The following is a 24,755-nucleotide window of genomic DNA, read 5'->3' as shown; positions in this document are numbered from 1 at the left end:
GTTTAGTTTTTTTCACTGAATCTCTAATTATTTATTATTATTATTATTCATTAACATGACCATGACACTGAAGTGAAATGGCTTCATTCTTTAATTTGAATAAATAAATCAAAAGGTTAATAAGGATACAACTATGGAGATGGGCAGTTTGATATGAGTTCTTTGTAGCAGTCTTACTATGGAACAACAAAATGGTGGCACCTCTGCAGTTTGCTACAGTTTATGATGATCAGAACACGGCGTGCTCTCCAGATTAATCTGACCTGTCGGCCGACTTGATCACAGTGCATTAAGCAAATGCCAAAAAGGACAAGTAGAAAATGTCAAGCTGACGAGGAGGACTATTCTGTGCTTTTTAATGTAATCCTGTGTAACGTCAATATACATACAGCTGAGATTTCACTGTGCGGTAAACTGCAACCTAATACTGCACAAAATACCAAGAATTATAGTGATAATAACAAACATAATGTTATTGAAGAGTTGTTCAAGTGTTCAAGTAAAAGGGCTCCGGTATTAAAATGTATGTAATGCAGTTTAGAAATCAGAATTGGTTTGGAATAGGTGCTGCCCTGGTTTACTCATTTTCATCATGTAAATTTCCTGTCTGAGTCTGAGGTGTTGCACATCACTATTTTCTTTATCACCATTCTTAGCTTGTCTTTCCTACTTCTCTTTTGTTAAAACTTTTATGTTACTGTTTGTCAGCAGCTGATTTCCTCATTTCAAATGTGCTTTTCTTATATATTACAACCATAATGAAGCCACCATTTTAAAGGCTAGCGCAGTGCAAACAAAAGAAGGCTGTCTCTGCGTGGAACTGGTTAACGGGGTGAGTTTCTGGATGTCAGGTGCGCTCTGGTTCAGGCAGCACATCAACGGATTCTCATGTCACTTGTGATTTGGTTACATTCAGTGATGCGTTCACTCTCCACAGGCACATTAGTCATCATTTTCTGTCAACACATGACATTTCAAGTTTTTTTTTCTGTTCCTGCTGAATAGTGGCAAACTTATAGCCTGCAAGGGGGAAAACAGTTCCTTTACGATGTGACAAGCAGCTCAGTGTGACTCTGCGGTCCCATTCAGCCCTGAGATACAGATCAGTCGGCAACTTGAGATGAACTTGACTTCAGTAAAGCAACAAAGCATTTTAGGGTGAAAATCCAGACATACTATTAATTTAAATCATGCAGGGAGGCACCGATGGAGACAATTGTTCCAACAACACTAATCTAGATGCAGAAGATACATATCAGTGTGTAATACAAACTGACAAGAAATCCTTTCAACACAGGGAGGTGATGAGTCCAAACAAAAGGCTTGCTGTATCCGTAACAACAGCAAACGAGCACTCCATGCTGAGAGAGATGGCCCTCTTCATCACCTCCACCCCCGCCACATATAGAGCTGACAAGTGGACCTAACAAGTAACAAGACCAGAATTCCATATTGGCTTTTTATGATATCCTATAAAACCATATAACCACATATATAAAAGTTTCTTCTATCCATCTCTCCGTGGTGTTTCTGTGCTGCAGTGAGAGGGCTGTGCTATTCAGCTCAAAGGGAAACATCAATACATGATTCACTAACGATTTCAGCAGAAGTACACAGGCTTAAATAACACTTAATTAACCTCTTATATGTGATTACATATAAGGAGACAGCAAGAAAGCTGGAGAGACAATGGCGTTCCTCTAATTTAGAAGAGTCTCAATTAGTCTGGAAAGTATGGTAGCCCTGAAGTGCAAATCACAACGGCAAAAGAGAAAACACGACGGCAAAACAGAAAACACAACGCAAAAGAGAAAACACGACGGCAAATAAAAAATCACGACGGCAAATCAAAAAACACAACGGCAAAACAAAAACACAACAAAACAGAAAACACAACGGCAAAACAGAAAACAAAACGGCACAACAAAAACACAACGACAAAAGAGAAAAATACAACGGCAAAAGAGAAACGACAACGACACTAACCAAAACGGAAAAGGTAGGTACCCTCGGGCGACATGAATCGTCGCTGATTGGACTGGTGGTGGTCCGTCCTTTAAACCAGAAGGACTATGGTTTACATGTTTTCTAAATATGAGCGCTGCTGGAGGAACAAAAAACACTAAATTAAAAAAACAGTAATAAAGAACTCACATGGTAATGGTGGCCTTTTACACTTTAAATAATTTTATACCAATCAATAACTTCATACCAAATTTTATTTTCTCGAAATTTAGGAGGCCTAAATTTCTTTTTACTTTGTAATTATAATCCCCTCAAAACTATCCTATTTTCATAAACAGATGCTTCTCTCTTGGTCATTGATCTACAAACATTATTTTTCCCCACATAGATACTACATATGGAACAATATTGGTATGAAGTTCCAAATTGAAGGTGGGTTCTTGATAAATTGTTTAAGCCAATTTATTTTGAAAGTATTGTTTCCGTTTTGGTTAATGTCGTTGTGTTTTCTCTTTTGCTGTTGTGATTTGCACTTCAGGGCCACCGTAGGAAAGATAGTTTAATAACATTTAAAATAGTCCTTCGTAAAGCAAGAACTGCTTATTATTCATCATTGATAGAAGAGAATGAGAACAATCCCAGGTTTCTCTTCAGCGCTGTAGCCATGCTGACAAAGAGAGAAGATTGATGGAGTCCTTCCCACTATTATCACTGATGTATCATCAAGTACAGCAGCTTTAGAAGTATCTTTAGAACCTGATTTGGTATTTCCTTGGCTTCTAGTTCTACAGTAAGGAACCTACACTCCCTGCTGCAATGCTTTCATTTTATGTGAAGCACTTTCAACTGTTTTGTACATGAAATGTGCTGTACAAATAAATTTGATTTGATTTGATTTGAACCTTGGAGTTATTTTTGACCAGAATTTATCATTTGACTCGCATATAAAACAGGTTTCTAGGACTGCCGTCTTTCACCTTCGTAATATTGTTAAAATCAGGAACATCTTGTCTCAGAGTGATGCAGAAAAACTAGTCCATGCATTTGTTACTTCAAGATTGGACTACTGTAATTCTTTATTAGGGATGGCTCAGGTGACCCTGAAACATCCCATAGTTAAGCTGCTATAGGCCTAGACTGCTGGGGGGCCTCATCTGTCACACCTTTCCTCACTTTACTCTCTTTATGTATATGTGATATTATTGTGGTCATTAACTCGTGTTTCCCTGTTCCAACTGGTATCCTTTGAATGGTGTTACAGTGTTTGTTGTCCCCTCTTTTCTTCTCAAACCCCAGCTGGTCGAGGCGGATGGCCAGCCTTCCTGGTTCTGGTTCTGCCAGTTCCTGTTAAAAGGGAGTCGTTTCTCTCCACAGTCGCCTCAGGCACGCTCAGGACGGGAGATTGGACTGAAGACAAGTTTCGGTGCAATCTGTTGGTTTCCTTAGCTAGGGAATAGTTTTTGAATTGGCTCTGTATTTATGAATTGGACTCATTTTGAAATTAATTAATTGGATTTGATTGGATTATGATTACAATGAATTGAACTCCAATTGGCTTGAATTGGACTATATTATTGAGGTGCCTTTAGATGAAATTTGTTGTAATCTGGCGCTATATCAATAAAACTGAATTGAATGAAATTGAATTACATTTGTGCAGTTTTTATAGTACACGTATCTTACATCTGAATGAGATTAGCGGTTACACAATTCTATGAATGCATTCTTAATTGCTGGTTTTGACAGTTAGTCAGAATCAGACTTTTTTTGGATGAGTTTGAAGGAATCTAAGACCATCGAAAATAAGTAACACATTTGTCCAGTTTGGTAGAGGAAGGCTGACAACTGGATACTCTGGCCAGAATTTTAGTGACAGAAGTGAGTGAGAAATTAATATCCTTGGTCAGATGAGTGTATGACTGTTATTTTGTGCCATTTTAGAACAAAAAAAGAGTCCCGTGCCAAACTTTGATCGTTTTGAGCTAAAATAATTTCCCTCAAGCTGACAGACCTGCAGATTCTGAAGAATTGGGATCAGCCGGCACAAATTTCAAAACTAAATACTTTGGCTTTCCAAATCTCTTCTTTAGAATCAATAGCCATGGGTTCTGCCATGGCCAAATTCTCTGAAAACCGAAATAACTCATGCCTACAAAGCAGGGGGAATGCTACACGATGAAAGCAAAACTTATCCAGGTGGCTGTAAAGTTGTTCAGCAACAGGAACAGTGGGGATCAACATGAGATCTAGATAAACGATAACTGTCAGAAAGAATTGTTCTTTGGATTGCCAGAAAGGCAAACCAAAACCCTGATTGGCCTGCAAAAACCCTTCAGGAAAATTGAACAGACTCTCGTTGCAGTAGTATGGCACAGTTGGACTACCTCAACAGCTACAAAGTAAAGTTTTTGCCACGGCCCTCCATTTCTTTAAAGCAAACCTCATTTCGAATCTTTGGGAAGACCTCAGAATAAGAGTGCATGTAAGAAGACCCCAGAATCTCAAGAACTTGAAGCTTTTTCAGGAAATAGGCAAACATTCCTAAGCAAGAACCAAAAACTGCAACACAGGCTCTTCACAATGGTGCTTACTAATTTAGCTGCGGTGACTATACAGAATGCCCTGACTTGAGTTTCAGGTCCTTTGATGCGTTTCATTTCATCAAATCAAAATCAAATCAAACTTTATTTATATAGCACCTTTCATACTAAAAAGCAGCACAAAGTGCTTTACATAATAAAATCAATAATCAAATCAAATATGATTCTATTACAGATAACAATGAATTCAGTAAGTGTGTTGAAAATGCTAAGGATTGTTTATGAAATGAAATGTTTCAATGGAAATGTTTGCCTTTTCAATATCAGCTCTTTTGCTCATGCATCCATTCATCGTGTTAAATTCTGCCCTTGGTGCCCAGATTTTTTTTTTCACAGGCACTCTACGCTGTAATCATGAAGCAGATTATAAAAAACAAGTGAGATATGGATGATCAAAGTGGTCGAGACAAAGGAAACAAGTTTAGCTGCTAATCTCTGGGATTCAAAGTCATTCCCCATCCCAAACCCCCCATCTAGTTCTCACTCTCTTTGATAAATGTGTTGAATGCTGATATGAAATTCTCCCCACATCTCCCACCCAACCCAAAGGCATCAGGCAACAGGACACTGTCACTGCTGCAGGAGTAAAAAACGTTAAGCAGATTACACACACACTTGGTGGGGAGGAATGATGACATTTCTCCCACACTGACTGTATGAGACACATCTCTTTTGCCCTTACTGAATAAACGGTTTATAAATGTAAATTCACGTTTCCTCTCTGGCAGACGCCCAAGAACTAAACATGCCTGAATAAGGTGATGCCAGCAGCAGGGCTTGAAGGGCAGGGAGGAGACAGAGGTTACAGTCTGCTGAGACTCCACCTGCTTCATCCCCTGCAATTTCAAAACAACGGTGGAGGCAATAAAGGACACTCTCTTTTTACTGCTGGTGAGCAGAGTCGCAGTTCTACTCTTTGCTGGGGTAGTAGTGAGCCTCAGAGTCTGCAAACGTGTCCATCTGTTCACACAACCTTTAGGACCAGACAGAAATAGGGCTACTGCTGTCCATATTGCTGTGAAATGAGCTTTTAGTTCAGAATGAGAGGAAATTTCCCAATAATTAAAGTCACCTCTAGTTTGGCAACTTGATCACCTTTACAGCACTTCACAGTTGCCAAGGTCAACACCTTGCCAATGCTGTGCCTTTAAATCAGTTCCTATTTTTACTGAATTCAGTTTAGTAGCTTATGTGAAACTTTGCTAACACATAAACACCAACCATTACACACCAAGGAATTAGTTAAAAAAAAAAAAGAAATAATGATGAATAACTCATAAGTTTGCATATTAACAGATGATGGATTCAACAATGGTAATAAAGTAGATGTTTACCAAAAGTTCAAATGACTCCTGACCTGCCCTATCGTACCCAAAAAACATGCAAAAGGCCTTCACGGACGACATCAAAATGTATAAGACACCCCAGGGACAGGAAGGCATTTTACCAAACGGAAAAAGAATTAGGTGAAATATATTGTTAATCAATTCTAAATCTTAGAAGAACAAAAAAAGTGGTTTTGATGCAAATAGATTGTTTTCTCCTCAAAGTGCATTACAACAAGTGCAAGTATTTGATATACAATACCTATCTGTGTGAATATACCCAGAAAATGACCTGTTAGCCTACTGTAAGTGTCCTGAAGCCTGGAGGAAGCCAGGGAAAATGGTCCTGGTCAACGCACCAAACAGCTTTCCTTCCGATGACATTACTGCCATCCCCAGACAAGATGACAAATGCATTAGGACAAGCTTTGAAGCCCATTTCATTCAAGACAAAAGAACAACAAAAAAAAAAAGAACGGTCTGAAGAGAAGCTAATAAAGAAAGACAAGCGATTCCATCAGACGATGCCACTCAAGGTTCTTATGCACACCTTGAAAATATTCAGAAAGACTTGAGGGTGGAAACACTTTATAAAATAGCTTAAAGTGTATTCTGTCACTCTACAGTTATAGGGATTAAAAATGATTTATTTCCATTTATTATGTTCACTATAATTTGAATAAAATTTCTACGTTTTATCTGAGTCCCATTGATCTTTTTTCCATTGCATAAAAAATAGAGATGAATTAACTATACTACTAACTTAACTATATTTCAGTCAAATTTCATGCAAGTTTCAGAGCTTCTTATGATCACTTTTAATACTATTTTCATTTTTGTACTTACAGTATTTTTACGCAATATAAAGAATTCATTAATGTATCTGCCGTGACTGTTATGGTCAGGCCCGCCGATAGGGGGGGACAAACGGGTATTTTGTCCCGGGCCCAGGAATGGGGGGGGGGGGCCCAAAAAAAAAAAAACACGAATATGCGCATTAGTCCACAAATATGTCCAAATGTTTCAGGCACGCACGCCAATTAGGCTGAATTGATTTGAGAATCATCCCCGGTCAGCTGAATAACAGCCAGTGTAACGTGGCTCTGGTTTAACCTTATTTTGTGTAAAATAAGCCAGTATAGACATGGCAACGTGTGAAATTGCCATTTAGATTGAGTTGAATGTAACGAATGGGTTATAAACGTGACGTTTTGGGGTAGCCTGTAACTTTCGTTTAGACTGATTTAACTTGACACTCGCCAGATGAATGGGCTCCACCTTGTTCCCCGAACATTCTCAGAAAGTTCAGCGGACATACACGCGGGTCTGGCGATAAATAAAAGTACCCTTAACATGATTCCCTTGGTCAAGTGAAAAATGGTTGATGAAATGTGCTGTTTATGAGCTCTAAATGAATAAAATAGCGTGAGTTTTATTGTGGTAGGATTTTGAAAGCCATAACTCCACTCAGTCCATATCCATATCCAGGCAAAGTGGCAAATAATCCTTTTAGTTTATCCGCAATAAATGAGAGACTGGGAAAGTAGAGGTGGGTGTGGGTGGGTTGCTACGGGGGAGGGGGGGGGGGGGGGGGGGGGTCTCGGGCCCAGCCAAACCTGTCAGTGGCCCTGGTTATGGTTATCTTATGTATCCTCCATTTGCATGACTGACTACTGTGAGCATGAGGGGAACGTTGCAGAGTGAACAGTGTCACTTGGTGGGGAACCTGAAACCAAAAAAATAGGTAAAAAGGAAAAAAATGTTTGAGTAGAGTGTCGATTTTTGGATTTCAGAAAAGAATGGTGGTCTCATTTTTTGCTAGGGCAGCCAGCATTGCGCAATCTGCCATCATACAGTTAGCTTCAATGTGTAAAGAGAATACACTTTTAATAAATCACATTTTCAGAGATTTGGATAAACGTGACCAAGTCTTGATGTTTTTCTGAGGGAGTTATTTATGAGAGGTTTTTCCTCTGATGGTCCCGAGGAAGCGTTGGCAGAGCAGCCACGCTTTGATGAGGGAGCTTTTTGTTTTGTTTTTTTCTGCCAGTCTAAGTGTGGTATTAAGATCCCCTTGAAACCTGTTGTATGCTACGCCCTTTTTTCTTTATAAATTCATTTTGGATTAAATGATATCCGGTGCCAAAATGTAGAAAGTGTTGCCTGAAGATGACAGTCAAAGGAGGGATATGAAGTGCTGCAGAGGTGGGATATGACAACCCACATAGGCAACAAGTCCAGGTTTAAAGCTGATCAGAGCTCCTTCTTTAACCCTCCTGTTGTCCTCATTTTCTCTATACACCCTGTGTCCTCCGGGTCAAAATGACCCGCCTTCGCTAAACCCCCAATATAAGCAGCTTAATTGAATTTTAAACACCAAATTTCATCTTGCATATTGTCATTCACCACAAAATGTGTTAATACCTGAGTTTTCCCTCTTCACTTTTTTTTCTCCAGTGAACAACTTAAGACAATGTACAATACAAAAATATGAAAAACAACATAACCCATTCAACTAATTAGCACATGTAGGGCAGTATGCAAGTGCACAGCCTTTGCAGATATATTTCTTACACCTGCAGCACACAGTATGTGTTTTACAGTCCCTCTTTTGAGGGCAGAACTGACTTCCTCTTACTTGCGCCAGGTGGGGAAGTGGCTGTGGTAGCTGGATCCTCAGGTTGATCAGGAGCTCCTGCACTCTGAATAGCTTTCACAGCTGCTGCTGAGGCTTCTGTGCGGGGGACATGCTTCCTTCTTTCAATGAGTGGAGTTACAAGTGCCTTTCCTAGCTGCTCCAGGAACACCCTCCTCTTGTTCTGCTTACGAGACATCCAGGTCGGGTTGATCTCTCTCCAAATCACAAAGGCATTGTAGGAGGAAACATCAATGATGTTGTGGAAGATGACCAGGGGCCAGCGGCCAGTCATTCTTCTGCAGCTGTATGTTCCAATAACCTTATCTAGGTTGCCCACACCTCCTTTGTTGCGGATGTAGTGTAGGATGATGATTGGCTTCCTGTCCTCACGATCGCTAATGTCACCGTCTGTGTGCAGTGTGCTCAGAAGAACTACATTCTTGTTTTTCTTTGGGAGGTAGGAAACTAGAGTGGTGGTGGGCATGAAGGCAAACTTTGAGGAGAAGACCTCTCTCTCCTTTGACGCAAGCAGTGCAGGTGGGAGCTCAGGCTTGTTCTTTCGAACTGTACCAACCATGGTGATCTTCCTCTTCAGGAGCTGCTGTCCGAGTTCATAAGAGGTGAAGTAATTGTCACATGTCACATTGTGACCCCTCTGTCACATCAAGCACAACTCACATCCCCTGGTTCTTCTCTGGGCATCCACTGGTCGGCTTCCCAGTATAGAGTTGCATTTTTCAAGCATAGCTTGATTTGGCATCGCAAGCCACCCATGACTTGATGCCATATTTTGCTGACTTGCTGGGCCAAACCCTCCAGATTTGTCATCTCCAGGATTATTTTTTATAATGCTGGTGTGATAAAAAGAATGTAGAGACAATGTCATGAGCATGAGAAACGGCATACCTTGTGGGTCCTGGGGTCACCTTTATGACGTTTTGTTCTGCATGCCTGCCGTGTTGGTCATATTCTGCTGAAGACCATGTTATTTTGCCATTTTTTGAAAGGAAAGTCTCTCTTTCAGCTTCAGGGTTTTCTTCTTCTTCTGAAGATGATTCATCATGCTCTGGGTTGTATTCCTCCCCATCTTCTTCTTCGGATACATCCTCCACTTCCTGTTCTGAATCAGAGTTGTCTTGCTGGACATCTGAGAAAATCAGCTCTACAGCCTCTTCGATGTTATAACGCACACTCATGGCTTCAGCACAGACAGAATTCAGGGTCCTGTTATCTGCAACACCTTTATAACCTCTGGAAATAAACAGGTGGTATTCTGCAGTCTGAGATTTGCCTTGTTTGCTTCTGCTACTGATTGATCTGAGACACAACTAAAACATTGTAACATTCTGTGGTTTGTAAATAACTCTGTGACCTTGATTTCAACTCTATTTGCCTCACGGGTCATTTTGACCCGAAGACCACCTTTGTACATTTTTTTGTACAGCTTACATGGAAATGTGAATAAAAGCAACATTTCACTTTTTCTGCTGTTGGGGCCAATCTAGGAAAAGTCATAAAATTTCAAGTTAAAAAAATAGCATTTAGTGGTTTTTTTGGGGGGGTTTAACACAGTGGCGGGTCATTTTGACCCGAAGACAACAGGAGGGTTAAGCATTGTTAACTTAAAAGGGAAGTTTGTTTTTTTTAAACCTGGACCTTATTTCTGGCATAAAATATGTTCACCTACTCACCGATAACAGTTTGGTGAAAGTCGGCGTCCTTCGGAAGATATTTAGATCGGCGTATATCCATATAACGGGAGAGAACAGGGCACAGACAATACAGTCTCTAAATAAGGCATTATCTGTCTTTATTCCACCAATGAATGAATGAAAGGCAGCTCAGAGCTGCCGTGTTGTTGTTATTGGGGGCTATCAGGGGGCTTATAGGAAGCTTTCTACACACGCTTCTACTGGGATGACGTCATTGCCGCGGCAGCACAGCTCATTTACTTCGGGCTCTGTGACAGTCGGCTAACTTCACACAGAGTTTGCTACTGCTGGTAACATGGTTTGTGTTTGAGTATTTTCAAATTGTCCAAACAAAATGACTAGTTGGACGAAGTTCAGCTTTCACAGGCTTCCTTTGCACAACCTGGATTTAGTGAAGCTCTGGCAAGCTGATGAACGTATTTTATGCCAGAGATAAGGTCAAGGTTTAAAAAATCCGAACTTCCCCTTTAAGCTTGCATGCTGTTTGCCATGTCAAATTATTTGTTAACCCCATTACAGATAAGACACGTAGAGTTTTGCAGCTCGTGTCCATTACTTTAATACTCCTGGAGCCTACTTCTTATCATCACGTCCTGGTATCTCAACACTGATGCAGACTTTGCTATTGATTATCTGTTCCACTATTACCACAAAGAGGAATATCTGTCTGTGTTGACCTAAACCAAAGCAGAGTTAAGGATTTCAGGTATTCAATCAGTACAGACAGACATGCATACAGCTATAAAGCTAACATTGTATAACCATCAGAGAAAGATGCTGTGCGCTGGTGGAACCGCCATCCGAAACTATGTGCAAAATGATAGAATAAGAATAAAGGACAGGTGAAAACACATATTACCAACAATAAAACATTTTCATTATCTTAAAATGTAGTTTTACTCCAACACAAAGCAGATTTTTGGCCACTACGACTTTCACATTACAGCAAAGCTGTCGCATAAACAGCACCAACATAATCAAAGGCACCAAGTGCCTCGAGATGACATTTGTTGTTATTTGGCGCTATATAAATAAAACTGAATTGAATAATCAAGAGAAGCCCATAAATCAGACTGTTCCACACATTTCACAGAGTGCCCCCAAGTGGCAGCAAATCACTAAAACACATACAATAGTGTTAGCAAAGCACCAACACATATAAGTTGTATAATCATGTTTAAAGCCAAAGACAACAAGGTTCTTTCAGCAGGCTGTGAGGAAGCAGCCACAGCAAAGCACTTACAAAGGTTTGGGGAAATACTGGATAGAAAAGACTCGTACTTTATTAATCCAAAGAAGACAAATTAAAAATTTACTGTGTTAATAAACAAAAAAATGGTAATTAGTCATTAGTCATAAATCAGGGTTCAGTTGTACTAGTTTGACACGTGACTGTAACGACCCTCTCTGCTTATAAGCTAATACTCCCCACCATCTAGTCTGAAGAAGCCTGAAGAAGCATTTTGGATGAAATATCTCCAGTTGCCCATTGCTCTTAGGATTACCATTACCAGATTTATGTATGACAGTCTACATCAGCCTACACCTCTAGTGTTTACGCGCATCTTAAAAGGGGCTAACATCCCTATATGGCTGTTTCACCTAATGCAAAACATAGATACACTATATTACCAAAAGTATTCACTCACCCATCCAAATAATTAAATTCAGGTGTTCCAGTCACTTCCATGGCCACAGGTGTATAAATCCAGGCTCCTCAGCATGCAGACTGCTTCTACAAACATCTGTGAAAGAATGGCTCGCTCTCAGCAGCTCAGTGAACTCCAGCATGGTACCATGATAGGATGCCACCTGTGCAACAAGTCCAGTGGTGAAACTTCCTCTCTGCTAAATATCCCACAGTCAGCTGTCAGTGAAGTTATAACACAGTGGAAGCCATTGGGAACGACAGCAGCTCAGCCAGGAAGTGGTGGGCCAGGTAAAATGACAGAGCGGGGTCAGAGGATGCTGAGGCTCATAGTGCTCAGAGGTCGCCAATTTTCTGCAGAGTCAGTCACTACAGACCTCCAACCTTCATGTGGCCTTCAGATTAGCTCAGGAACAGTGCGTAGAGAGCTTCATGGAATGGGTTTCCATGGCAACTGCATCCAAGCCATACATCACCAAGTGCAATGCAAAGCGTCGGATGCAGCGGTGTAAAGCACGCCGCCACTGGACTCTAGAGCAGTGGAGACGTGTTCTCTGGAGGGACCAATCACGCTTCTCCATCTGGCATCTGATGGAGGAGTCTGGAATAGGCGGTTGCCAGGGGAACTTGTCTGACTGCATTGTGCCAAGTGTAAAGTTTGGTGGAGGGGGGATTATGATTGGGGGTGTTGTTCTTCAGGAGCTGGGCTTGGCCCCTTAGTTCCAGTGAAAGGAACTCTGAATGCTTCAGCATACCAAGAGATGTTGGACAGTTTCATGCTCCCAACTCTGTGGAAACAGTTTGGGGTTTGCCCCCTCCTGACGTCATATTAAACTCTATGGATTAAGAATGGGATGTCACTCATTTCATATCCCTGTAAAGGCAGATGAGTGAATACCTTCGGCAATATAGTGTGTCATCATTTCTACATCCAGACATAGACATGTAAAAATTCTTGAGCTTTCAAATTGTTGCTAATCAACATTTTGGTTCATTCATTGTAAAACATTTACATTTTGTACTGTGGACCAGTAAAAACATTTTCTCGTTCCAGAGTGGATTTGTGTTTAAAAATGCGAGGCTAAAAGTCAGTGCAGCATTTTTCAAGAACATGTTTAATCACTCATTCCAGCCCATTCCTAGACAATGGGCACATGGTGATGTTTCATTATGAACTTTGTGTTATGTACAAGTATCACGTATTCACTTGGCCTTTAGAAGTTTCTAGCTTTCAGGTACACCCCATAGTTGGTAGTTACCCTCACAGAGTCCCCCCCAAACATAATTTGTACCCAAAAGTTATTTTGTTGTTGTCAGATAAAAAGCCTCTGGTCTTAGACTGGAGATTTAGGAGAGGAAAGGTTTTCTAAAGTCGGCAAACTGCACAGAGTTAACTTTCACTTTGTGTACCAGAACATATAATCACAGCTGCTGCTAGCAAGCTTCTGTCGACTTCACACACATCCAGCCTGAGAGGAGGTAAAATTAACTCAGACCCATACTTCTCAAGAGAGATGCTGATAACGAAGACGGACACCAGCTTCTTCTGGTCCTCTGGGAGCTCTGAAGAAAAGGGTGATGCATTGGGACTCACAACACAACTGATTTAGTTGGGTGAAAAGATATGGGGGTGGGGAGGGGGTTGGATGGAAAGAGAAGAGGTGAGGATGGTGGTGAAAAAGAATATTGTAAGATAGTATCACTCCCCTATGGAACAACGTCAAGCCCCTAAGAACCTACCCGGGGGCTGCCGATAACATTTATCCATAATGCTCTAACTAAAGCTCCAGCCAGACAACCCTGTCCGAACACCAATCATCTGCCTGGCACATCTCAGCCAGAGTGCTAAAATGAGGCTGTCATTTGTACTGCAGCTCTTTCACTGCATGTCACTCTGTGGAAAGAGATTGATGCTCTTCCTTTTTTCTGTTCCTATTCAGAACTCAGCTCCTGCAGCAGGATTAGCTGATTTGAAACGTTGATGAAGTTCAGACAGCTCCAACTGGGCTGAGTGATACATCTTCATTATGCTGTAAAGTGCTCCTAAAACATTATCATTAGTCTTCAAACCACTGCTGTTCAGAGCTGGACTGCTGTGTAAAGGCTAGTCATTTTAAAAGCAGACTGTGGCGGCATGTGCCAGCCTTCTATCTGCTTCCATTCAGCCATATGCTACAGAAGACGGTTCAAGACATACAATACAAAAGTCTTGAAAAATATTCAGATTTCACACAAGCAGAGAGGTTGAATACACCCTAAACATCAGGGATGTTGCTGAGCAGTACAAAATCAACAGGAAAACTTTAAAAATCCATCATAATCACATCAGCCATCTCCATTTCAGTTCTTTAAGCACAAAAAGCTTCACTTTCGCATAAGGGTCACGGTAATTATTATTATTTTTTTAAAGATATGTTTATTGATTTCACATATAAAAATTACAATTTAACATTGAAAGCTTCAATTTTCTTTTTTTTCTTTCAAACAAACCCTTTCAATCCCCCCAACCTCCCCTGCCCTCCTCACTACATACAATAAAACATGTATGTAACAATTTGGTTAAAGCGGCACTATGCAACTTTCAGTAACACAGGGTTTGTTTACCATGCAATACACACCCCAAAGCTGTAGGGGGAGCTCCGTAGAAAATAAGGCGACAGTCTAGCCATATTATATATTACTACTCTAGAAGCTAACCACATTCAATTTAGCCGTCGACAGCTAATGGAGAGAGGTGTGTCTTATCAGGCTACCTGGCTCGGCTCAGAGCCCTTTAGACCTGCCGTGAAGCAGTAGTTCTCGGCTCTCGTGTGTCGCGAGACTTCCAGAGGTAAACAAAGCACGCGGCGCCACAGGCAAAGTTGCAAGCGCTGTTTCGGTCTAGGGCCACCAGATGGAGATGGAAATGTCACCGTTTTCATCAGAACAGGTCAGCCAAGCTATCTGATGATTGCCAAGCAATTTTATGACCATGAAAAAGTTGCATAGTGCCGCTTTAAATAAGCTACTTTCAGAGATGCATATACATATGTCCTTTACACTACCAATCAAAATACAATCAAGAGGGGGAAAAAACAAACATATAGACATCCTCTAACTGGGCACATATGAGACAGCAGCACCAAAAATAAAACACAAACAAAAACAGTAGAAAAGTTGGTTAGGGAGTAAGATAGTAGGGTCAGATTATGCTCTATCAATGCTTAAGGATCTTCAAGTGTTTTTAAGTTATTTATGTATTCTAGTGCCGAGTTCCAGGTTAACTCAAATTTCTCAGGAGCCCCTCTTATATTGTATTTAATTTTTTCGAGACTAAGAAACATCATGAGGGCTTTAAGCCATGTGGATGTTGTAGGGGCACGTGGTGATTTCCAGCCCATTAGGATTCTTCTCCTCGCAAGTAGGGATGTAAAAGCAATAACGTTCTTTGACCATTTTGTGAACTTCTCATGATTTGGCATTATCCCAAAGACAGCAATTTCTGCACTTGGTGGCAATGTAAAATTCAGAAATTTGGACATATGGTGGAAAACATTAGTCCAATAATCATGGAGACAAGGACAAGACCAAAACATATGTGTCATGTTAGCTGGAGATAAATTGCATCTATTACATGTATCTCTAATATTGGGATATATCTTGGCTAGTTTAGAGTTGGTGAAGTAGATGCGGTGAATCACTTCAAGTTGTATTAAATTCAGCCTTGCACAAGATGTACTACCATTAACTTTAGTGAGTGCTTCCTTCCAATCATTGTCAGCTATAGGGCTACCCAACTCCTCCTCCCAGTCCCTTTTTATCTTGTCAAGCCCAGTTTCTGTGATTTGGGATATTGATCCATATATTTTTGAGATTAAGCCTTTTTGATGGCTTGAAATGTTAAAAATTAAGTCAGCTGCTGTATCAGATGTTTGGAAAATCCAAATTCTTCAGCTTAGCAAAGTTGCGGACCTGAAAATAGCGAAAGAGATGTGATTGAGGAAGGTGAAATCTTTCACAAAGTGTGGTAAAGCTATGAAAAGAACCGTCAGTGTAGAGGTCTTCTTAGGCCCAAGCTTTGCCAGATGGAAAAGCCAGAGTCAATGCTGGAGGGAATAAAATGATGGTTGTTGCACACTATGGACTATGGTTAGATGCCCCTTTCAGTCCAAAGGTGAGTCTAAATTGAGACCAGATCTTTAAGGTAGAAATGACAATAGGGTTACAAGTGTATTGGGTTGATTGAATGGGTAGTTCAGATGTGAGCAACGCCATAAGTGAAGTGGAGGTACATGAACTCGCTTCTATCTCACACCAATTTAGCATTGGCTGTTGAACCCAGAGACTCATTTTCTGTTTGTTGGCTGCCCAATAATAATTTCTCAGGTTGGGTAATGCTAACCCACCAACAGATCTGTGCCTTTGTAAAAAAAAAAACACGCTTAATCCTAGGGACCCCATTCCCCCATATAAAAGAAGAAAATAATTTATCAGCTGCAGTAAAATATGATTTTGGCAAAAAGATTGGTAAACATTGATAAAGATATAAGAATTTTGTGATACAAATGTATTACTCTTTTTTACGCATATTGTTTTGAGAAGCAAGACGCTTTATTTTTTAAACCCCAGCCAACTAGCCGGACTACCTTCATCAACACCAAAACGAGGCTGGAACTCTGCTCACAGGACACAGCGGGGGGTAAGAAGATGTTCATAAATGATATTGCTAATATGGGATGTCATACAGCTTCATGTCAAAAGAGGCGAACTATCCCTTTAAAGGTCCAGGGTGTAGGATGTTGACGTCTGGTGGCATGAATTGCAATCATCTGAATACGTGTCACTCACTGTGGATGTCAGAGGCCTACTATAGATGCTCGGTTTGTACCCTGTGAATTATTATATAGCAAAACGAGGCTAAATGGAAGAGAGGAAAGACAGGTTGTACTGTACTGAAAAAACAACTATTGTTATTTCTGAGCAACACTATATTTAAGAAAAACAAATCAAAGCTACATGGGGGCATTCGCACCTGCTATTTGGAACTGCAGTGATCGGTGTCGGCTTTGACAAACATGTAGCAAAATTGTCATTTCCAGCAGCAGTAGGTAGTTCTGAAAAGCCGGTGCACACAGCTGTACCACTGATTACTTTAAATCAGACCGACACAAGCCAGGACACGATTGTGAGCTTAGTGAAGCTAACCATTCAGATATTTCTCACGGAGGATGGTGATGACCAAATTAAAGACAAAAAGAGCAAAAACTACCTCGTGTTTAAGTTCTCTACCGTATAGTAACTAATGCATGATTGATACATATGATTTAAATTAAATTTAGGGCTGCATGGTGGTGTGTTAGCACCATCACCTAAAGAGTTCCAGTTTCCAATCCCAGCAGGGGCCTTTCATGTTCTCTCTGTGTATGTGTTGGTTCTCTCCAGGTATTCCAGCTTCCTCCCACCATCCAAAAACATGCCTGTTGGGTTAATTGGTGACTCTAAATTGACCCTCGGAGTGAGCGTGGATGGTTGTTTGTGTGGCCCTGAGATGGACTGGCGACCTGTCCTGAGTGTAGTCTGCCCAGTGACGGCTGGGATTGGCTCCCGCCCCTCATGACACTGACTTGGATTAAATGGATATAGAAGATGGATGAATTGAATTAGTAGGAAGATGCATCCATCTGAAATCTCATTTGTAATCCATCAGAGATATCGTACATGTGATTTTAAAGTCTGTAACGGGAAATGCGTTCTCTTGTGCTGGCTTAAAAGATGAAGACATGAAACGCTATGATTCCATATGCACTTTATCCAGGTGAAGGAAAAACAAGCAATAAGCTTTCAAAGGGAGAAGGAGAAGATGGATCCTGTCAGAAGTCATTAACTTGGTCATTAAGTGTTGGCCTCCAGGGAAAAATAATAGTAAGTTCCTATACTTTTTGGGAGTTTCTATCAGCATTCAATCTCAAGTACTTGGCCAAATTATGGGCATTTTCGTTTATGCTGTCTAAAACTGTAAAAATCCCATTTATAGGCATGGTTCTTATTTGTCATCCGCAAACTCCTTAATGACATCTGTTTTTGAGGAGTGATGAACAAGATGTCCTTAATCAGACCAACTGCTGCTCTTGAAGCAAAGGGGTTGGGTACCAGCTGTGATGCTGGAGTTGTTCGAATCTGGGATTGTGTGATTTTTGTTTCTGATTCCTTAATCTCACTTGATGTGTTGAGTTCTTACTTCAATCTGAAGCAGGGCCTCCTCTCTGTGACGAAGCACCTCCACATCTTCCTCACTGATCTCAGAGAGAAAAGCTTGATCTGCTTTATCTGAAGCAGTTGTTTCTCCAAACAGTGGACCCTCATCCGTCTGCTCCTGGGATGGAGTCTGAGGACTCTGTGAACACACAAACGCACACATTAGATCTGCGTATTTCCCTCAGCAAAAAGAGTCAAAATGCTTTCAAATAGTTTGCTGCTGCCACTGAAAAAAATCTGTGTTCTGATCTGTGATTGGAACGCAGCATTACATCTATCTCTCCAATCTACAATGTACTGCCAACCACCAGATGGATCGTCGCCTGTAAACATAATAAAGTTTGTTTATTGAATAAGACAGAACAGTCAAAGTAGTTACATTAGCTTCAGCGTTATTTTCCCAGGACATGCAGTGTTTTGGCGGTTCACTCTGCCTTCCAAAAGACTCCAGAGAGACAGTCCGTGAGAAGTAAAGATGGAAAGAGGATCAGCAATCTGCAATAAAATGTGTCTACAAACTGTGAACAATTTCAAAATAATATTCCTCAATGTAAAATTGCTAATTGCTTTGAAAGTCCATCATGAGGAGAATCAGGAGACAGTCCTATGTGCAAGGTCCACGGTGGGAAGTCAGAGTGAACGTCTGTGATCTTCAGGCCCTCAGTCAGCTCTCAGGCAGCTCTGCATTACAAACAGACCTGATTCTGACCTGGAAAATCCCTGCATGGGCTCAGGAACACTTCCAGAAATCATTGTCTGTGAACACAGCTCACTGTAGCATCCGCAGATGCAGGTTAAAGCTCTGTCATGCAGAGAAGAAGCCACATTTGAACAGGATCCAGAAACACTGCCGTCTTCTCTGGGCCAACGCTCATTTAAAATGGACTGAGGTAAAGTGGGAAACTGTTCAACTTTTTAAATTCTTCCTGTAAATCAGGGACGCTGCATCCTCCAGACTAAGCAGGAGACAGACCTATTGGCTTGTTATCAAAACTCAATAGGCAAGGCAAGGCAAGTCATCTTTATTTTTATAGCGCATTTCATACCACAGGCAACTCAATGTGCATACTCAATAGCCTGCATCTCTGATGGTATGGGGGGGCACTAGTGCCTATGGAACTGGCAACTTGCACATCTGTAAAGGCTCCATCAGTATTTAAAGGTATTTACTGATTTTAGAGCAATACATGCTCCCATCTAGATGATGTCTTTTTCAGAGAATTAACAGCATGGCTTTGTAGTAGAAGAACCCAGAAATGTTGAGCAGCTAGAATCCTATAACAGACAGGAATGGGACAACATTCCTCTCCCAAAGGTCCAGCAGCTGGTCGGTTTACAGATGTTGTTAAAAGAAGAGGGGATGCTGTACAGTGGGAAGCGTGGACCCATCCCAACTTTTTAGATGCATGTTGCTCCCATCAAATTCAAAAAGAGCTCATTTTTTTTTTCTTTATGAAATAGTAAAATGTCTGAACATATTGTGAACCAAATGTTGGTTTCTGGGCTCTGAGCTGAAAATGATTCATTACTTCAAGTCAAAACTTTCCAGAGTTCGGCCACACCCTGCTTGGGCTGTGTGTGCCATCACCAGTGTGATGATGAAATTCGATTTTTGGTTTGATAAGCGTACAGTCTCGCTTCAGTTCAAACAAATGTTTGCACCAAAGGATTTGTAGCTATCAGTTTGGTCTCCAACTTTAATTTGTTTTTTAAATATTGAGCTTGTTCAGAATTAGCACAGGGAATATCGGGTGATGCAAATTAGGCACTTAAAAAACCAACAGCCATGGGCTCATCTAATAATTGTATGATACATATAGAATGATAGAAACTGATAAAAAAAGAGCCCTCAAAAAGACAGTAATGCTTGGAATTTCCTCAGTTTGTCACAGCAGTTAACAGGATCAGTTGAGCTCAGGGTTGAGGGTTTCTTTTGCATATGAATTTTCATTTCATTGACACAAGACAAAATGCTGATTAAACACTTCCCAACTGCACTCAACAGCCAGTTGTGAGTGGTCTTAGGGTTTTTTTTGACCAATGAGAAAAGGGCTTAAATAAACTCAGCTAATTGTCAGTCCTAAGTCTTAACATATTGCTTCCAGTTGGACCCACTGAAAGGCTTTGTGGTGCTTTTCGAAGACGTTGTCCCCCTCCCCCAACATGCCCATGTGACCTTTGTTCATCCAGACCAATACATCCAATAATTACTTTCTAAGAAGTCATGAACTCGGCGGTAGAGTGGTTCCAGCACACACCGCATTGACAATGTGCACTGCAGTGATTGCTGGTTTGAATTCCGACTGTTGATCTTTTGTGCATGTCACCCTGAAGTATTGAGCGATACGAACAACGACAAATAAGATAGTTTCAGTTGGAGGACTTGTTTTAGAGGAAACTCATCCCCGTTGTTGCAGAAATGCTGGTGCGAAAAATATTTTAGGGTATGAACAAACAACTAATGTGGCCTTTAAGGTGGTAGAGGATGGTTTTATTGATTTCCCAAGGTGTTAACAATCTTTTATGTCTTGTCAAAGTAGGATATAGGAGATTTTGTTGTGTGCTTACTCAGAGGGAATTTGCTGAGTTGCTCTTTGTTGAAACATTCAAAGATGAATTTGGTGGTGATAATGAGTGTACCGGCTTCTCTGGTTAGGTTAATTCTTTTTGGCTTTGTGTTGGGCCTGCAGCACAAGTGGGTATGAAAAATGAATCAATGATTTCGACTGAAAAGCTTTGACCATAGTTTCCATCGTATTTCAATGCTGCCCTGTCAAAAGTAACAGTGTTTATTACAGTAATAAAAAAGCAACATTTTAATAAAGACAATTTGGAGTCGGCAGCTGGTCATATTTCAACAATGCATGCTAGTTAAGTGCACAGGGCTCTAAGGGTGGCTGAGATTCAGGTTGCATACTTTTTGTCATGTTCAAAGAAGAGTAGAGCCAAAGGAAAATACTTAGTTAAGAGAGACCTGGCTGACTTTTTTGCATCGCTAATATGTTCTACCTTTGTGTGGCTGAGGCTGGGCTGAGTCATAGCGCTCTGTCTACTGGCCACGGCGTGACTCACCACTTCTCAGCTCGCTCGGCAACAATGTGCTCACTCCTCCGCAAAGATGCAAAGCACATTAATACATCACAGAGATGGGGGGGCAACTCTTCCCTGCTGCTAAAAAGTTCATCCGCTTTTTAAGTTTCTATTGATTCTTGATGTTTATGATGATGTAATTTTGAATATATGTGTGGGAAACAGTCAATAACATTTTCATTGATCTGAGCAGTGTTTTTATAGATGCATATGTATGAGATTTTCCTCCTCTTAGAGACTCTACTCTTCCTGTTTACATAAAACATCGTCTGACCAACTTGTTCTCCTACAGTGATGAATGAACTTGCTGCGATGCATTGAGCAGTCAGAATAAAACCAAGTACCATCCAACTTTCCACCCCCAAAGCCCTTTCCTTCTGATGTCACGATCAAGCTAAGCTGTGGTGTTGCTGGGGTCTCTGGGCCTTAGGTGGGCCTGAGCAGGTTTCCAGGAAGTCCGGGGGGAAGTGTGGATTGCTGCCTTCACACCTGTTCTGTCCTCATCAACACAGTCTTAAGGAGCTGCCGGAGCAACCAGCCTTCGCCAGATTGTCTCACTTCACCAGTGGCAATTAGGCCGACTCCTGTGTTCCATCGAGAGTTATGTTGTAGTTCTTATCTTGCCCTCTTGTTTTTCTTCCGTCGTCGATTCTCCTCACTCTGGATTCCCATGCTAAGGACTTAGCATTGATTGTTGGATTCCTGTTTCCCCTACCTGCCTGCTCGCCCTGCTGCCGACTCAGAACTCCTTGAATGCTTTAATGATATTCTGCACTGTGGAGGAATATATTTTGATCTTTCTTTGAGGAACATTGTTTTCAAACCCTAACCCTAACCCTAACCAGTTCAATGATTTTCTCAGTTTATTGACAAGATGAAGATGATCAGCCTGCTTTTGGACCAGGTCACGGAGTAGAATCACTTCTTGACATCACTTGTTTGAAATATGATTAAAAAATGTTTAAGTCTTTACTAACCATAGATTGCTTCAGTCACAATATCTTTGGGATGTGTTGCACGCCGGCAATTTAAAATTTGATGTATTTTGATGACAAAATGTGAAATATCTTGGATTTGTATTGTCTGCACTGAAATGTAAGGATGACCGCATTTTTGTTTGTTTAACTTCTGTTTAGTTTTTTCTTTGTCCATGCCTTCCCAACTTTTGTTGATTAGGGGTTGTAATTGTGAGGAAATGTGGCAATCTTAGCATGAGCTTTGGTTTGTTCAGCTTGCCAACTTTAACCTTCTACAACATATGAAACTAACATACATTTGTCAGGTTTATGAAAGTAAAGTGCATGTGAGGAAACTCCCAAAGTAGCCAGCAAATGTACAGTAACCAAAGGATTATGATGTATCATACTAACATCATGATCTAATTGTAGAATATGTTTGCTGGAAAAAATGGTATCAATTTCACAGGAAAGCCACATGTTCTTCCCTCAGTTCCTTACTGCGATGCTATGTTCAACTCCTGTTGCAGCATGATAATATTGATTTTTGTGAAAAACAAAATGCAGGTTCAAATCCTTTTCCAAAGCCCTTTTTGCTATCTCCGATGTAACATGCTGATTACTCAGTTTTCTACTTCGCTTCCACTCCTCAATGCTTGCTGTTAGGGGTTAAAATGACATGGTTTGGGTTAGATGTTCAAAAATACGTGGTTCTGGCAAGGAAACTACACATTATCACAAACTAAAACACTGAACAATCACTTCTGGAAATGTGGACCATTTCACAAGTCCTGGTGACACTGGGCTGATGCTAAATGTCAAGAAAATTCTAAATGTATACACTGAATACATCCTTTGACAATTATAAATATGTTGCTACTCCAGATTAAAGGTGGGATTTCATGTTAGATGATAGTGTACAGTTAACCGGTAAACTACCAGAGCTGCGAGAAACTCCATTCACTCCTTCTTTACAGATGTACAGTGTAGCTGATTCAACTTGATAGATTTGCTCTGTTTCCTTTTCTTAATCTGGGATTAAGAAACAATTACATCAACTATGACTTTTAGGAGGATTGACTTTAATCTGTAAACCCATTTACAGAGTGGTAAGTGGTAAATGGACTGTACTTGTATAGCGCTTTTCTAGTCTAGCTGACCACTCAAAGCGCTTCTAACTACATGCCACATTCACCCATTCACACACACTCATACAGCACGTCTATGCCTATACACACACTACGTGCTTTCTAATCATTCACACACACATTCATACACCGATGGATTTATCGGTGTCTTGCCCAAGGACACTTCGACATGTAGCCCGGGGAAGCCGAAGTCGAACCACCGACCTTCCGATTGGTGGGCGACTGCTCTTCCTCCTGAGCTACAGCCGCCCCTCAATCGTTCAACTCTGAGGCAGATTCACACGGATGCAATGCTTTAACACGGCAGACGGGCCTAATGTTTAGAAGTGTGTCTAATCAGGCTGAAGATCGTGATTAATCAAACAATTTGGATTGGCCAGTGCTTCTGCTGCTGCTTGAAAATTTGAGCTGCTCTCAACATTCCACCCAAAGTTACAACAGTGAATTAAAGCAATGGACCCAGAATTCAATTTGGCAATGCAAGACGTCACCCCATTCAAAGTGTGAATGAGAAGCGAGACCGTTGACACCTGAAACGTGTTCCAAATGCTGTCCGACAAGGCGCTACTGTGAAACCAATCTTTTAAATGCTAGAAATGTTTAAATGTTCTAAATGCGTAAGAGTTGTAGGTGATGAATGGAGTCCTTCAGTATAACCGAGCTGAATACATTAGACTGGATTTCAAAGGAGTCTTTGTAAGGATGCAATGAGGAGAGAAACACCATCTCATCATCCTGCTCTTTTATGAATGACAGTGAAACAAAGAGAGGATTTTCATTCTCTGCATCAGCTCACCTTCTTCTTGTCTTTCTGTGCTGGAGGGAGCAAAGCTCTTGAGCGCTCTGCAATTTTCTGAAAGAGGAGCAAATGAAGAGACAGGGTCAAAAGGACTCTTTTTCTGATTCTTAACTTTTTTTTCAATTCAGCCTCCATGTGATTTCAGTTTCTATGATTTTTTTGTTAGTGTAGCAGCTCTTTTGATGTATCCTGTATGAATAAGAATGTATTGAGCATAACATCTAATACCTTCTGAAGATCCCCATAACGCTGCACAGACTCTGAAAATTCAGTCTTTAGTCTGGTCAGGCGCAGACGGTCTTGCTGTGAAGCAAAACGATATTAGCTTTGATTAGCTAAAATGCCATTTAATCCACTGTTTATTCTTCAAAATGATGGACAAAGGGGGAGGAAAGGAAGCATAAAATACCCGTGAAGAGCCGCTGATGATATCAGAGAGCTGTTTGATGAGTTGGCTTGTACTGGTGATGACACTGTTGGTTTGCTGCTGAATGGAGTGTCTGGGGGAATAAAGGTTGGAAGACAAATGGAGAGATAAAGAGATCGTTTAGTCGAGGCATCAAAGAAAATAATAGTTGCCAAAAACATACAGTATTCAAATATACCAAATAAATCGACAGTTTAAATTTGACAGTAGGTA

At 40.8% G+C, this 24,755-nt stretch overlaps 1 protein-coding gene across 1 annotated transcript in view; it reads right to left on the bottom strand.

Moving 5' to 3' along the window:
- The window catches only part of tsnare1 (T-SNARE Domain Containing 1), a 380,158-nt gene that overhangs the window by 132,394 nt on the left and 223,009 nt on the right, over window positions 1–24,755 (bottom strand). The window contains exons 5-8 of the mRNA XM_075466546.1: window positions 24,525–24,615; window positions 24,344–24,418; window positions 24,113–24,169; window positions 18,106–18,261 (exon numbers count right to left, since the gene is read on the bottom strand). Of these exons, the coding sequence (XP_075322661.1) occupies window positions 18,106–18,261; window positions 24,113–24,169; window positions 24,344–24,418; window positions 24,525–24,615 (379 nt within the window). The remainder of the gene's footprint in view (window positions 1–18,105; window positions 18,262–24,112; window positions 24,170–24,343; window positions 24,419–24,524; window positions 24,616–24,755) is intronic.

This window comes from Odontesthes bonariensis, chromosome 5 (genome assembly GCF_027942865.1).
Source record: "Odontesthes bonariensis isolate fOdoBon6 chromosome 5, fOdoBon6.hap1, whole genome shotgun sequence".
NCBI lineage: Eukaryota > Metazoa > Chordata > Actinopteri > Atheriniformes > Atherinopsidae > Odontesthes > Odontesthes bonariensis.
This window is presented reverse-complemented; position numbering and strand designations above follow the sequence as displayed.